This window comes from Mirounga leonina, unplaced genomic scaffold, assembly GCF_011800145.1.
Source record: "Mirounga leonina isolate KUSES-001 unplaced genomic scaffold, KU_Mleo_1.0 Mir_128, whole genome shotgun sequence".
In the NCBI taxonomy this organism is placed as follows: domain Eukaryota; kingdom Metazoa; phylum Chordata; class Mammalia; order Carnivora; family Phocidae; genus Mirounga; species Mirounga leonina.
In genome coordinates, this window is record NW_023270320.1 from 15,695,590 (window position 1) to 15,712,173 (window position 16,584).

General features: G+C 42.6%; 1 protein-coding gene across 1 annotated transcript in view; it reads left to right on the top strand.

Annotated features, from left to right (window-relative positions):
- The window catches only part of PRAG1 (PEAK1 related, kinase-activating pseudokinase 1), a 49,507-nt gene that overhangs the window by 20,559 nt on the left and 12,364 nt on the right, over positions 1-16,584 (top strand). The window contains 1 exon segment of the mRNA XM_035004116.1: positions 7,954-8,111. Within this exon segment, the coding sequence (XP_034860007.1) occupies positions 7,954-8,111 (158 nt within the window).

Here is a 16,584-nt window from a genome sequence, read left to right on the forward strand (position 1 = left end):
CCTCAGAGTAGACTGGACTTATTAGCCCTTTCAGGTGACACTAAGATACTTGGAAAATAACTCCCTTAGCATTTTCATCAAAGAGAATCAAAGATAAAAACAATAAAAACCTTTCAGCATAGTTATCTGCCTTTCTCATCCCATCTCTTGAAAAAAAATTTTTAACTACAAGATTTGTAGAAATTCAGGATATTTTGGAACTGCTGTATTTTGTAAATATGAAAAAGGCTCAGCTATTGAATCCAGCTTTTTTGAGGGGTGTTTGCTCAGTGTTCCTGCCTTTTGCAAGTTTTGCTGGACAAGTGTAATTCTTTACCAAAAGGAAACATTTATGCTCCCAGATGCCACCGAGTTATTGAAACAGAGGCAGATAAACTTAGTCAAGAAGTATTTAGTAATTACTGTGTGTTCCAGTATATTCTGAGTGTGACACAGCTCCTCAGTTTATAATTTGGGCGTGGTAACAAGCCTATTTCACATGAAACAATTAGAATAATCTAACCAAGATTATAACCTAATGCCCAGTGATGTGAATCAGACTCAATTCAGTATGCGTTCCAGAGAAGACGGATCAGTCAGAAAAGACTGCAATGGTTTGGGAGGGATTTGTAGGTAAGTGATATTGACCCTGGGTTTTGAGGGTGTAAAGGTTTGAAAGGGAGAGACAGTTGTTTCTTCAGAGCTAGGATGGGGAGGGGACAGTAGTGCAGAGTGCTTTGCGGACAATGAGAGATTAGCCCAATTGGAGCAAAGGATTTATGAGCAGAAGTAGTAGTATAAAAACAAAATGGTGATAATTTTTCTTCCCAAATGAGAAGTCTAGCTATATGTTGTAATATATAAACAGTGGGGGAAAATGTTTGAAATTGAGATTGGCAAAGAATATTTCAGTCACCACGGAGAACCCAAGATCCAGTATGGTGGCTGAGGTTAAGAATATTTACAAGAGGGCGCCTGGGTGGCTCAGACAGTTAAGCGTCTGCCTTCGGCTCAGGTCATGATCCCAGCGTCCTGGGATCGAGTCCCGCATCGGGCTCCCTGCTCCTTGGGAGCCTGCTTCTCCCTCTGCTTCTCTCTCTCTCTGTCTCTCATGAATAAATAAATAAAATCTTTAAAAAAAAAAAAAAGAATACTTACAAGAGCTCTGCATAGGGCTCATCAGGGTCAACCATCATTATGAGAGCAATGTTTTAGAAAGATTTGGAGTCAGGATGCTCAACCCCCAAGGCTGCAAATCTATCCTGAAGGTATAGATTGAACCCTCCATATACTTTTTTAGGGGAGCTTGACAAGTATTTATCTTCTGGGTCGTAGGTTTGTTGGAGCAAGGATGGCATCATCTCTATGCACTCTTGTATCCCCAACACCTAACACGGTGCTCACCACAGAGCAGGCAGTCAAAATTTATTTCTTAAAAAACCTGGGAATGCTCTTCAGGACAGACAGGATGGGGGACACACTGCAGGTAATAGAGGCATAAGATAAGTAAAAAGTGAGGTGCTTTTATTCACCCAGCAAGCTCAGTGTTTCAACTTGAATCACTGAATGATTTTGACCTTAGGATGTGGCTACCTAGTAGAGAATGAGTGGGGTGCGGCTGACTGTGTTTCAGAGTGTATTTGAATTGCTGCTAACACTGGAGCCCAACAAGACAATCGGAGATTGAAAGCTGCAGGTCAGAGGCAGAGCCGTCCCTATTTTCCTGTGCTTTGGGAGGAAGTGCATTTTATAGAAAAGTCAGAGAGGAACTTAGGGGAAAGGAGAGCTCTGAGCAGTGAATTCACAGCTGGCTGACAAGGCACTCCGTCACCGTCGCCGAAGCTGGCCCTCCTCCTCAGGGCTGCTCCATGGGACCCCACAGTCACTGGCCCAGCCCGTCCCCAGGCTCTGGGGGGCCCTGCCAATGAGGATGGCGTGACGGGCCACGTCTAGGATGGTAAGGGGTTCTCCTTCTTTGATTTAGGCATGACTTGACTTATTTGCATCTGGAACTGGTCTGTTTTCACTTCTTCTTGGCAACTGAAAAAGTGGGTGTCGCATCTTCTAACCTGTGTGTGCTTTCCGAGCTAGCTCGGAGGTCTTCTCCGAGTCATCACCAAACTCAGCAGTGAATTTGATCAATGCGAAGGCTTGGTGTGCAGCTGTGCTGGGGTCTAGAGTCCCGAGACTGAATTTCCGCACTAGCGTTCTTTGGGTTTTCATAAGCTTCTGCTCCGGAGGCAAATGGCTCTCAGCCGAATGCGTGTGAACCAAACAAAAGTCAGGGCAGTGAGAAAGAACCCTGGCCTCCGTCACACTTTACAAACTGTGCCGTCTGATGAGGATCCTGGCGGCCATGGGAAGCTTGAGATGCAGTCCTGCTGGGGCAGGGCATCCGTTAAGAATTTCGGACATTCTAAAAGCTTGGGATATTTTTAGATGAGGCTTGTTCCTATGAATGAGGAAGTCTGGCAGATGGCTCTTCCGCCTGGATTTTTTTTTTTTTTTTTTTTCCCAGCTTTCTACCAATACAGTACGGAGAAAACTCTGGCAGGGCTTCTTTCTCTAAGGACAATGGGGGGAAAAGCCATTCTGAAATCACCGGGCGGCAGCTGCAGGGCTCAGTCTCTAAGGACCCCGGGCCTCTGGCCGCGTATTTCATCCTACTCTCCTGTGACTCTGGCTAATCAACGGGAGGCAGGGAAGGAAGTCTGAGTAAGAACAAGTCGTTTATCACGCTGTGTGAGCAAAGACATCTGTGCAGACCATGCTCTCCGTGCAGCTGATAAGAATGTTATTCACCACCTAGAGAGGAAAGACCGGAGTATGTGGTTTCAGCCCGTTGAAGTCGCTTCCTTAAATGACGTGACATCAGATTGCATCTTCTAGATGGTTGGCACCAGTTTTATGAACAGCAGATCAAACTATCATTAATGAGGGGCAAGCGCCTTTAGAAGCAATCAGTAGAGTCTTGCTGTGCATCGTTGGGTGCCCTTGGATTGTCATCTGGCCTTAGGTCTGATAGAACAATCCAGTAGGGCTCAGAAAAGTCACCTTTCTCCGGGGATTCTTAAGAAATCCATTGCATGCATAGATGGAACACACGAGAGCAACCTGATTGTCAGTCTCTGCTCTGATGATAAGCTTCCCCTTTCATTATGAAATCTGAGGTGGTTTTGCTCATTCCCTACTTAAAATGGCAATTCTCTAAGAGTGCAGATTACACGGGCTTCCAAGAAAGATTTTTTTTTTTTAAAGATTTTATTTATTTATTTGACAGAGACAGAGATAGCGAGAGCAGGAACACAAGCAGCGGGAGTGGGAGAGGGAGAAGCAGGCTTCCCCCCGAGGAGGGAGCCTGATGTGGGACTCGATCCCAGGACCCTGGGATCATGACCTGAGCCGAAGGCAGACACTTAACGACTGAGCCACCCAGGCGCCCCCCAAGAAAGATTTTTGATGCAATTCATATAAAAGAGTCATCACTCCCAAGATTTCGCTATTATGAGCAAGGGTTACTCCTTTCTTCCCCATTTACACCAGAGAATTCCAACTGCTTACTGGGCTTTTGTTACCTGGTGGGAGCCTGGGCTTCTTGAGCCCTTTTAGTAGAGAAAGAGTAATATTCCCAGAGCCATGAAAACATGAAAATTCCCCCTGTGCTTAAATACTGAGATTTACCAAGGTCTACTTTTGGAGGCTTCCTACTTCCCTACACATACACACATGTGCAAGCTGCTGAAGATTTATGCTGCAACCCCAAGAATAAGCTAATTTTGTCTGCATTCACTTGGTGAGTTCAAAACTGTGACTTCTCCCTCATAGTGACTAGATTCGGAAGAACTAATTTCTGAAGTCTCAGAAGAGTGGTTAGGTCTGAGAAATAACTTTTTCCGTCTATAAGGCTCTTCTGTGGTTATTACTAACCTTCACTGAATCTGCCTGTCCCACGGTGCGGCCTGGTGGAAATATCCTGCTGGGTCATCCTTTCTGTCCCTCGCCTTTCAGAGGCTCTGTAGCAGGTCAAGAAGAGTGGCCATCCCTGGGCTCTTGCAGGCCCTAGTGACTTTCTGTCCTTCTAGAAATGTTCGTTTTCGATTTATCAAATATTTCGAGCCTACAGTGAAGTTCAAAGAATAATTTAACTGTCATGTGTCCTCCAAAGATTTTCCAAGTATTATTAACCTTTTGCCATTTTAGATTTTGAAAAATAAAACATTACAGGTCCAGTGGAAGATCACTTCGTATTTAGTTTCTGTTTCCTTTTCCCATTGTTACCCAGAGTATTCAGTATCTTGAAGATGATGAGTATTATTTCCATTTTACTACATATATATGATAAACAAAAAAATTATAGCATCGTTATGTATTTTTAAAAGATATTTAAACGGCATCACAGTGTACTTGAGACCTTTTCCAAGTTACTTTTTTTTTTTTTTTGAAATTGAAGTATAGTTGGCATACAATATTATATTAGTTTCAGGTGCACAACATACTGATTCGACAATTATGTACATTATGAAATGCTCACCATGATGTGTAGTTACCATCTGTCACCATACAGAGTTATTATAATACGATTGACTGTATCCCGTATGCTGTACTTTTCATCCCCGTGATTTATTTATTTATTTGATAACTGGAAGTTTGTACCTCTTAATCCTCTTCACGCATTTCAGCTCTCCCCCCACTTTCTTGCCCTCCGGCAACCACTAGTTTATTCCTTGTTTTTATGTGTCTCTTTTTCTGTTTTTTGTTTCTTTGCTCTTTTTGTTTTTTAGATTCCACATGTAAGTGGGATCATTGGGTATTTTTGTCTTTCTCTGTCTGACGAATTTCACTTAGCCTGATGCCCTCTAGGTGCATCCATGTTGTTACAAATGGCAAGTTCTCATTCTTTTTTTATGACAGAGTAATATTTCATTGTATATATGTACCACCTCTTCTTTATCTGTTCATCTATCAGTGGACACTTTGGTTGCTTCCATATCTTGGCCATTGTAAATAAGGCTGCAGTAAACATAGGGGTGCATATATCTTTTCAAATTAGTGTTTTTTGTTTTTTGTTTTTCAAGTAAATACCCAGAAGTAAAATTACTGGATCATATGGTATTTCTATTTTTAATTTTTTGAGGACCCTCCATACTGTTTTCCACAGTGGCTGCACTAGTTGGCATTCCCATCAACAGTGCAAGAGGGTTCCTTTTTCTCCACATCCTCGCTAACATTTGTTATTTCATATCTTTTTGATATTAGCTATTCTGACTGGTGTGAGGTGATTATCTCATTGCGGTTTTGATTTGCAGCAAGCTACTTTTAACATCAACATTTAAGAGTCATTTCAGTATTAGTATATTAAAATCAAGTTCATTTATTTTTGAATTCTATATCATATTCCATTATAATACTATACCATAATGTATCCATTATTTTATTGATGGACACTGGACTGTTTATGATTCTGTTTTTGCTGTTAGTAACACCATGAAGAGCCTTGTCCATGTATGAGAGTTTCTTTAGATCTGCACTGAATAGTACGGTAGCCAGTAGCTTAAAATGTGGCTAGTCTAAATTACATTGTGCTGTCAGTACAAAATACACACCAGACTTGGAAGACTTAGAATGAAAAAAAAAAGTAAAATATCTCATTAATGATTTTATACTCATTGCCTATTACGATGACACTATTTTTATATATTTTATTAAAAGATATTATTAAAATAATTTCACCTATAATTTGGCTACTAAAATGTTTAAAATTATATATATTACTTGCACTATAATTTTGTTGGACAAGGCTGGTCTAGATCAGGGATCAGTAATCTACCATCTACAGTGTGGTCATCTGTGTTTGTAAATAAAGTTTTATTGGAAAGCATGTCCATTCATTTGCGTAGAGTCTACGACTGGTTTCCTGCTCCAACAGCAGAATTGAGTAGTCGTAACAGAGACCATATGATCCATAAGCCTAAAATAGCACCCATCTGGCCCCTTAAGGAAATGTTTGTTGACCACCGATTCTAGAGCAATGATTTTTAGCCTTTTTTTAACAATGACCCACAATAAGAAATATATTTACTATCATGATCTGACAAGCACACACCTGAAGCAAGTGTCACAAAACAATGTTTCAAAAATCCTTACTATAATATTTCATGTTTTCTGGCCCCATAGCAGCATATTTTGTTAAAATAAACTGCTGGTAAACTGCCATGACTCACTAAATTGACTTAGCCATTCATTCACTACTAGTGATTTGAATAACATTGCTCAAGGAATATATCCAAGGTGTGTGTGTGTGTGTGTGTGTGTGTATTCACACATACACTTATTTACGTGTTTTTTAGCTTTATCTGTTTATATACATTTCATTCAGTGTTTCTCTAGGTTTATGGAATGGGGAGCTTTGTCCACTCAGCAACTCTGGTGCTGGAACTTGTCCCTTGGCAGTTTTCTGGACCTGAGGAGCAAGAGACTCCAGAGGCCACTTTGGAGGGGGCTGGGTCATTGCATTGCCACAGAGCTGGCTTCTCTCCTAGACTGAGGAGTTGTCATTACTCACAACTGCATATCTAGGCTTTATCTGCAAAAGCCATGGTTGATGGATCTGATGAGAATAAAAATATTTTACAAAACTTTCTATGATTTTATTTTGCCAGAGGGTAAAATAAAGATAACTGACTACCACAGCACTTCCTAAGGATCTGATATTTCCCAGAGCCCTACAGTGACATTAAAATGTAAGAAATGGTATTAGAACCTTGCCATCACCATCACAACTTATATTTGACAGCTGTAAAATATTTTTCAATGTGGTTCTAAGAATTGGGGGTGAGGAGAAGGATGTGTTCCTAAAGAGTATTTCATGGTAGCTAACAAACTTTCTCTAAACTTTTCTGGTAATCAGCACCGGATCCCCCGGACTGCAAAGACCAATGCAGGGCCTGGCAATGTTGTACACAAAGAACAATCGATAAATTCTTGACTGTAAGGTCATGTGCATTAAATAAGGCGGTTCTGATGCCAAATCAATACTGCATTGTCTATTTCCTACAGCAGATATTGAGATATAGATCTGCTCTAGTGGGAACAGGAATGTCATCAGGAAATATCAGTTCAGACAAATCTGGGTTACCACCAGCAGGGAGAGAGCTAGATGGATTGTGGTCTGCCTCATTTTGTGGTGAAAATGTCAGGTCAGAGTGAATATTCATGTAGTCCTTGGAGAAAGGGAAGGAGAAATCAATAAGCTAACCGCTCTACCTGATAATGGCAGTGTTTTCTCCAAGGCAAGTTATTTTTCTCTTGAACTTGGTATTCCGGTCCTTGATATATTGGTAATGATGTCTTAGAGATGCAACGAAAGATTTCATAGAAAGCCTAAGGGCAGATTCTGTACTTAAGGAAGAAGGGTTATGTTAACAGGTTTCTGAGCATTGCACTAGAAGTCTGGTTAAATTGATATAAAGTTTTCCTTAATTCCAAGGAACAACCTAGAACCTTTGAAGCTCTGTCAAGAGAATGCCAGGCAAAAAGAAATCCCACCTTTTTAGTCCTAATTTGCAATTCACTTGCCCTGTGATCTTGCGAAAGCTACCCAATCTCTGTATATCTCTATACATTGACTCTTATGATAATGTTCGTGTTTTTCTTCATAGAGATGTTATACAGTAGGTGACGTAAATGTTATGGCCAACAGGATCAGCATATGAAGGCATATTTCCTCCCAAACCATGATTTGGCATTTGTCTAAATTTTGTAGACTCACTCCTCCTAACCACACTTGAGAAATCTCCTACCGTTCACGTGCATAAGGTTTCAAAAGAGTGCCCGTTCTCTCTTCCCAAAATCATGTTTTCAAAACTTGCTGGTACTGTTCAGGCTCCGGGAGCATAGTAGGTTCATGACCCATCACCTGGTTTTTTAAGAGAAACCAAATTAATTGCTTTTACTGTTTGTTCTTACATTTTCCAGGCACCTTTTAAAGATGAACAAGAGCAGCTCTGATTTGGAGAAAGTGAGCCAGGGCTCTGCAGAGAGCCTCAGCCCTCCCTGCAGGGGTGTCCCCGTCAGCTTCACCACGGGTTCCACAGACAGCCTGGCCTCGGACTCCAGGACCTGCAGCGATGGAGGTAACAGATTTCACCTTGACGGGGAGGCTTAGATTCTCCCGGGTCTGGAAGGCCAGCCCTGGGCTCACTGCCACGATTGGGAATGGCTGAGCTGGACCTACCGTCTTGGTCCTGCTTTGCCCATGAGGTAGACTCCACCCAGGAACAGTTGGCATTAATCCCCTGTTGGATACATGATGAGGCGCCTCATTCTGCGCCCTTTCCACTGACACACAGTGCGTCCCCTGATTCCTGGGGTGATGAGCCATTTATGTATAGGTCTGTTCTCCATTTCTGTCCTCGGGATTGGTTCTCAGGGGCTTAGGTACTGCCAACCACAAGTTTTCACCCTCTATGTTTCTCTCTCGTGCGCGCCCTCCGCCATCTTGTTCGCCCCTTCATGTGTATGAGTGCACACCCATGTGCATACACGCACACACACACACACACCTGGACACAGCAGGTGCTTATATAAATGTTTGTTGAATTAAAGCATGGAGGCTTCGTGAGGCTACCATTCGTCCCACTCCCTGGAGAAAGCTCTAAGGTATACTATGTGGGTATGTCCTGATTGGGCACATTCCTGAGAAGGAACTCTTGTGTTTCTGTAGTTGTGATAGGTAGTATTAAAACCTCTCACCGTTTCAACATTCTTTGTGCGCGCGTGTGTCTTCTGCATTTCTCTTAAACTCGTTTTAACATGTTAGTTTTCGACATGTGCTAACATGACGACCTTTTCTCACTCCTATGGAAATATTTCTTCCCAGCAGGCAATTTTGGAGTCGAGGCTTCCATTGTAAAATCACGATCACCAACATATTTCTATAGGAAAGATGAGTACTGCTAAGTCTAGAGTGTATGTTGTGTCAGTCTGCGGTGTGTTCTTATGGGAAACTTCTGATAGCTCAGACTTCAAAACAGGAAATCTCTTAGTCTTGATTGGGGTGGGATGTAGCAAAAGAGGGCTTGCTTTCTCTGCAGATTTTCCTGGGCTTCCATTTTTTTTCCTTTTCCCATCAAATTGTGCAAAAATTCTGTGAGGTGGGTTATTCCACAGAGGTGGGCTGGGCTCGTAGACTGTTGGACCCTGTGCCCTGATGTGCTCTCTCGGGGACTGTGACCAATTCTGAGGGAGCAGTGTAGAGTGGAGCCCCACTGGCCACCAGCCAGCTCATGTTGATGAGAACTCTACCTAACTGTCTGTGCACTGGGCTAGTCAGAACCGGCAAATCATGTTTGCTCTCAGGACTCTTCAGGTCTAGCTAGGAAGACGAGCCTAAAACACGTGACACACAGGTGGCTGGTCTAAGCTAGGAGATTGGGCTTCCCAGAACATGGATGTTTATCAAGCCTTCCAGAAGAAAGAGGAATCAATGAGGGCTGAGGAAGGGTTCAGGGAAGGCGTTTGGAAAAGATGGCACTTCAACTCATGTCTCAAGTGTGGTTACAATTGAGGAGGTAGAGGGAGGAAAGGGCTCTGCAGGTTACGGAAACAACAGAGGAGGCGCCAAGGCACAGGGTTAGCAGGGCATGCTGGGAAAAGGGCAGGACCACCTGACACACTTCAGTGGAAGCAGGCAAGGGGAAAATGGGACCAGAGGTTGGTGGGAAGGTAGAGGCTGGATTGTACAAAACTCTCAAAACCGATGTGCAGAAGTGGGAAATAATGGAGCCACTAGGGATTTAGGAGTACGATGGTGACACCTAACTCAGACATTTTCTAATTAAAATGAATATATTTTCATGGTTCTGCCTTTATCATGAGCCAGTTATTCAATGGGAATGCACTTCAAAATTTGAATTCCTAGATCAACAAAAAGTGTATACCTTGTTACTAGACTTTGGGTCCTTAGAGTGAACAATTTCTACCTGCTGTTCCTGCTTATGGCTCTGTACCCCAGACCATGCTTTCTTTCTCCACCCTCCCTTTGTCACATCTATTAGACATTAGTCTGGAGACTATCTAGAACCACACTGGTCATGAAATGTGAGGAACCCTTCAGTCCGCTTCTCTTCATTAACCAAGGCGGCTTGCTTTCGATCTGTTCCTAAACAGTTACCTTTCAATCCCATGAATTCTTGCTCACTTTTACCTCATAAAAATAATGTTGAAGTATTTATCCATCACACCTTTTGTGACTATTTGTATCTAGTACTGAAGCTGAGACAGTGGATCTGAATAAGAGAGGTAGAGTTAGTTCAAGCTAAAGTTCCTGGAGACCAGAATGTAGTGTCTACTTCTCTAATATTAAATGTAAAGATATCATTAGACTATTTGTTTGGTCAGGAAGAAGTCACTAATGAAAAGAGATGCCTTTTGTGGACTCTTTCTATCTGCAGTAAAGGCTGACCTGAGTGAGTTGAGGACAAAGTCATTCCAGTGTCATAATAGTAGTTTGTGTAAATTTCTTGGAAGCTTATCACGGTTAGTGGTTAAAGTTAGTTTTCTACTATTTGGGTTTTGTGGCCAAAAGAAAAAAAAATTTTCACATTTTATAAGGAAAGGGGCGCCTGGGTGGCGCAGTCCATTAGGCGTCCAGCTCTTGGTTTCGGCTCCAGTCCTGATCTCAGGGTCCTGAGGGGGAGCCCCACGTCAGGCTCGGCGCTCAGTGCAGAGTCTGCTAAAGTTTCTCTCTCCCTCTTCCTCTCCCCCTCTCCCCCATGGACGTGTGCACCCTCGTTCTCTTTCTCTCTCTCAAATAAATAACTAAATCTTTAAAAAAAAATTTATAAGAAAAACAAACATAATTGAAATGTATAACTTTGTTGCATTTTAAAAACCAGTGTGTCTAAACTTCATGTTTACAAAGTATCATTTTTATATCAATATTAACTTCACTTCTTTATGCTTGTGTTGCATGTCATACCCCTCAAAGCACATCTGTTATCCCATTTGTCCATGTGGGCAATTCAATTGAACAGTGAGTCAACTCAGTGGAAGGGAAAATCCATGTAAGCAGTTGTTTGGTTTATGCTTGGTTTGGGAGGGACAGACTGCATGTGTCAGGGCAGATCCATGAATGCTGCCAAGAGGTGATCTGTAGTGAATAGCTGTGAGGCACAGTGGTCAGCTAAATGACCCCCACAGATGGGCAGCAGAAGACTCTCATGCTTTAAATGGTTCCTTTTATTTTTTTTTTAAGATTTTATTTATTTATTTGACAGAGAGACAGCGAGATAGGGAATACAAGCAGGGGGAGCGGGAGAGGGAGAAGCAGGCTTCCCGCCAAGCAGGGAGCCTGATGCGGGGCTTGATCCCAGGGCCCTGGGATCATGACCCGAGCCGAAGGCAGATGCTTAAGGACTGAGCCACCCAGGCGCCCCTAAATGGTTCCTTTTAAATAGGTGAGCCTAATGTCACATGAAGATCATTTTCCTCTTTGATTTAGGATAACGTTAAAATTCAGTGCCACAGTTTAACATAAATCCTGGATGCCAGGTTCCCACAGTACAGGAGATTAGAAAGAGCTCTGTCGAACTGAAGCTGTTGGCACCAGCAATAGATAAGAGGTCTGGCCACACAGTGAATGTAGGTATGAATTCACATGAAGGTATGTACCAGGTCAGTGTTCGTATTTTTATGGTTAGCAGACCAGAGATATGGCCAAGTTAATTAAATATCTTGATAGTAGTCAGCTTCTTTTCCTAATTATGCCAAGAGGATTTTTTTTTAATATTTTAGTTATTTGAGAGAGAGAGAGAACGTGCACAGGAGAGAGCACTAGTGGGGGAGGGGCAGAGGGAGAGGGAGAAGCAGACTCTCTGCTGAGCAGACAGCCCGATGCCATGCGATGCGGGGCTCCATCCCAGGACCCTGAGATCATGACCTGAGCTGAAGGCAGCTGCTTAACCCACTGAGCCACCCAGGTGCCCTCCCCACAAGAGGATTCTTAAAATATATACATTAGTTCAGTCATTGACTTGATAGGTATTTGTTGAATCCAAACCTTGTGCTGGGTACAATTTTAGATGTTGAACATACAGCAATGACAAGAAAAATGCCCAGTTCCTTCTTTCACATTCCAGTGGGGAGAGATGGAGAAGGAGAAAGATACAAAGGGCTAAAGTAGCCAGTGCGTCAGATGGCAGTAAGTGCTATGGGAAGAAATCAAGCCAGGAAGTGGGCGGGGGGGGGGTGTGGATCTGTCAAGAGAGACGGTAAGTCCACAAAGATCAGAGGTCAGTCAGGAGTGACAGCCTAACCTTCACTGAGCATTTGCTCCCCTACTCAGGCTGTTACCTGAGACTCTGTAAGAAGAAAAGGTGGCCCTTAAAAAGGCATCTAAAACTCCCTAGCTGAAAATAGTGTGTTCTGACTATCGAACAGGCTGTCAGAGCACTTGATCCTAAACTGGCAGGGCTGGTCTAATATATTCCATTTGGTGTTTTGCGGTTAGGCCCGCCTCATCCCCTGCCCCGATGGAGACAGACTGAGTCATGGGTTCTGTTCTGGGAGATGGATTAGTGAAGGATGAAGGAGCTATCCCAAAGGAAAAGATACTCATTTTTCAGAATGTCTGTGGCCTGAGCCCTTACAATATCACAAAAGTGAAGCTTTACCTTAGTTTAAACTATTCCCTTTAAGCTGAATTTTAAAATATATATTACTACTTCAGTAAAGTCAGTACATGTCTCTGGTAACAATTCACATGATGGGGAAAGATGTGAAATGAAAAGACAAACTCATCAGATACCCTCTAAACAAGCTCCTGCCTTTGACACATTTTGAGCATATTTTTCTATATCTTCTCAGAAATTTTTATCCGTATTTATTTTTTTTTATTTTTTTAAAGATTTTATTTATTTATTTCACAGAGAGAGAGAGAGAGAGTGAGCACAAGCAGGGGCAGTGGCAGGCAGAGGGAGAGGGAGAAGCAGGCTCCCCACTGAGTGGAGAGCCCGACGTGGGGCTGGATCCCAGGACCCTGGGATCATGACCTGATCTGTGGGCAGATGCTTAACCAACTGGGCCACCCAGGCACCCCTTTTATCCATATTTAAATGTCATAAACCTCAGTTCGACACATTTTTATGCTTAATATATCTTGAAGTCTTTCAAATCAGAACCTCTGAATTGATCTCATTTTTGTTAATGCTGTTTATTTTGTCATTGTGCGAAGTGGTTAAACCCCTCTCTTAACAATGCATGGTTAGGTGATTTTCATTACCAGTCTCCAGTAAGATCCCGTGACACACTTGAAGATAATTTGGTGAACATATCTGTAAGATAAATTCTTAGGAGTGGAATTGATATGTCAAAACATACACATTTTAAATAGACATTCCCAAATTATACTGTAAAATGTCAATTTACGCTTCCATCAACAGCATGAGAAAGTGCTTTGAACTAACTGTTAATTTGGAAGAAAACCCCTAAATGATCCTGTGTTCTTACAGGACATGGAGAGTGCAGGATTCCGCAGCCACACTGGGGTGGTGGGCATGGAATGTTTGCCATGAGCCAGTCTCCAAACTGAGACAGGGCTTCTCCTCTTTTGCATGTAAATTGCGTTCACATCTCGATTATTGTTTCTTGGGATGATTAAGTGTTCCGGGGAGACTCCTCACAAATGCCACATTTTCCTGCCAGTTGTAAAATGTTAATAATATGCTTCCATTTTCAGACCATGTTTACCTTCTTGAGAAAGGAAGGGTTCTTTTTGAAGGGATACTTGCCTGCTTTTTTTTAAAAAAAAAACACTTCGAGTTGAGCCTTTCTGATTGTGTGACCAAACAAGAATTTGCACAGTTTTTCCTTGGAGGAAAAAGCTACACGTGAGGCTAGACCATCCCCTCCGCCACCCACTTCACTGGGTCTCACGGGCTGGGAAGAGGGGGTTTGGCAGAAACCTGCCAGAGTGCCATTGGCAAGGTGCCCACATAGATGGCTTTCTTTGAATGAGGCCACAGGCTGTAGGAGAGGTTTGATCCATCTGCTTTGTTCCCTATGCCTTGCATTTAGTAGGTGCTCAGGAAACATTAACTAAAGGAATGGATAAATCTATACAGCCATTTCCAGCTCTACAGTCTATATCCTCATTAAAAAAAAGAAAATGATCCATGGAACACTCCCAAGTTTTTCAAATAAAAAAAAATCCAGTTTGCTTTACCTTACCTGCAGCTGGAGAATAGCCAGACCCAAAAGCTGCGAATTTGGAGCTTGGGTACTCCTGGCCCTGACTCTGCCTTTGGCCTCCACTTCTGTTCTGGTCAGAAGGCAGAGCTGTGTGCCAAGGGAGCCAGACGGGCTCATTCACAGAGCTCAAAACTGGACTGACCACTTCCTCCTTAAGCCTACCTCTCTCATCTTGGCCGAAGAGAACAATGAAGGTACCTATTAAAACCCCACAAGAAGAGAGGACTCTATGATAAAGAAAACATCACAGTACTACGTCTGAACTTCTGGCCTGCATTTTTGCCTTGGCTTTAAGCTGCTTATCCCAACCACTGAAATCCTGATTTCTTCTCTGCTTTCTAAATATAATGGCACCAGGGCGCCTGGGTGGCTCAGTTGGTTAAGCGACTGCCTTCGGCTCAGGTCATGATCCTGGAGTCCCAGGATCGAGTCCTGCATTGGGCTTGCTGGTCGGCGGGGAGTCTGCTTCTCCTTCTGGCCCTCCCCCCTCTCATGCTCTCTCTCTCTCTCATTCTCTCTCTCTCAAATGAATAAAATCTTAAAACAAAGAAAATTTAAAAAATAAATAAATAAATATAATGGCACCAAGCTAGTATACCTTCCCCTTGGTCTTTTTAAGATCCCACCCAGTGCCCCATATGTGATATGTAGCTTTTCCACCAGAAACACTTTCTCTTCCCTGAAACGGACACACTAAAGAGATGCAGAGGTGTTCTACTCTGTAGTTGGCTACTGGCTTTATATGCCAAACTGGAAATTGGAAGAAAAACTTAGGAACAGGGGTTTGGAGCTCTCTGGACCAATTAGTGTGAGAAGTCATTTAAAAACCTACTGATGATGTAACTATGATGGAGGCAAACTTCCCAGAAAACTATTTTCCATTCTCACCTTTTTTTTACACTCTTAGCTGTAAGCCAGAATTTGGAAACGGGGTGATCTAACACCAACATAAAACCAGGATATATTTGAATTCTTCTCATTGCTGTTGAATCTGAGTCCCGAGAAGACGGGCTGTTGGCCAGAGTTTTTTCAGGACTTTTTTTTTAGGCATATTTTCCTGAACCAGTGGTTTGCCTGTGATTTCTGCAACTATTTTAGGTGTCAAGGCATATTTGTCCCCTCTCCTTTCTGGCTGTTCTAAATGCAGAGTGTGGTAGTTCTTGCAAATACAGTTGACCCTGGCAAAACATAGGGGTTGCAACACCAACACCCCCCACACAGTCAAAAATCCACATATAATTTTTGACTCCCCAGAAACGTTAACTACTAATAGCGTACTGTTGACCAGAAGCCTGATAACATTAAGAGTCAACTAACACATACCTTTTATGTTGTAGGTATTATATACTGCATTCTTACAATAAAATAAGCTAGAGAAAGGAAAATCATAAGAGAAAATACATTTACAGTACTGTACTGTATTTATTTATTTTTATTTATTTATTTATTTATTTATTTATTTATTTTTTAAAGATTTTATTTATTTATTTGAGACAGAGAGAATGAGAGAGAGAGAGCACATGAGAGGGGGGAGGGTCAGAGGCAGAAGCAGGCTCTCTGCCGAGCAGGGAGCCTGATGCGGGACTCGATCCCGGGACTCCAGGATCATGACCTGAGCCGAAGGCAGTCGCTTAACCAACTGAGCCACCCAGGCGCCCTGTACTGTATTTATTTTTTAAAAAATACATATGAGTGGACCCATTCATTCTGACCCCATGTTGTTCAAGGGTCAACTGTAATAAGAATCTAGCTGCTCTGTTGCCTACAGCCACACTCATGAGGAGGTTCCCCCATGAAAGAGTGAAGAAACTGGCGGAATCAGAGTGGGTCCTCAGGGGTGCACTCCGGTCCCAAGCAAATAGGTACTGCTTGTTTCATGGTGGAGGAAGCACAGTTTCATCGAGAAGGGCCACACATTGCCATCTCTTTCGGAGTAGCCCCGGGAATGCTACCAGCTGAGCTGTTATGTGGTCCTGAGGTGCCCAGGGGCTCTCAGGGTGAAGTATGGTCTTCTCACTAGCCGTGGTTCCAAATCTGGAGAAAAACTTTAAGAAACTGTAAGGAAAGAAATTAAGAAATTGGAAGAAAGAGAGAGAGAAAGAAAGAGAAAGGAAGGAAGAAAGAAAGAGAAAGAGAAAGCAAGAAAAAGGAAGGAGGGAAGAAAGAAAGAGAAAGAAAAAGGAAGAAAGGAAGGAAGAAACCTTAAGAAGGATGCCTCAGGTTGGAAGGTGGTTGTGCCTGTTACAGAATTAGGCATTTTTTTTTTTTACCTCAAAATCACCATCTGTGTACATAATACCCAATTATGTGGGTAAGGTGCACATTTCGGGTGAGCCTCATTCCCTGGATGAGGTTTGG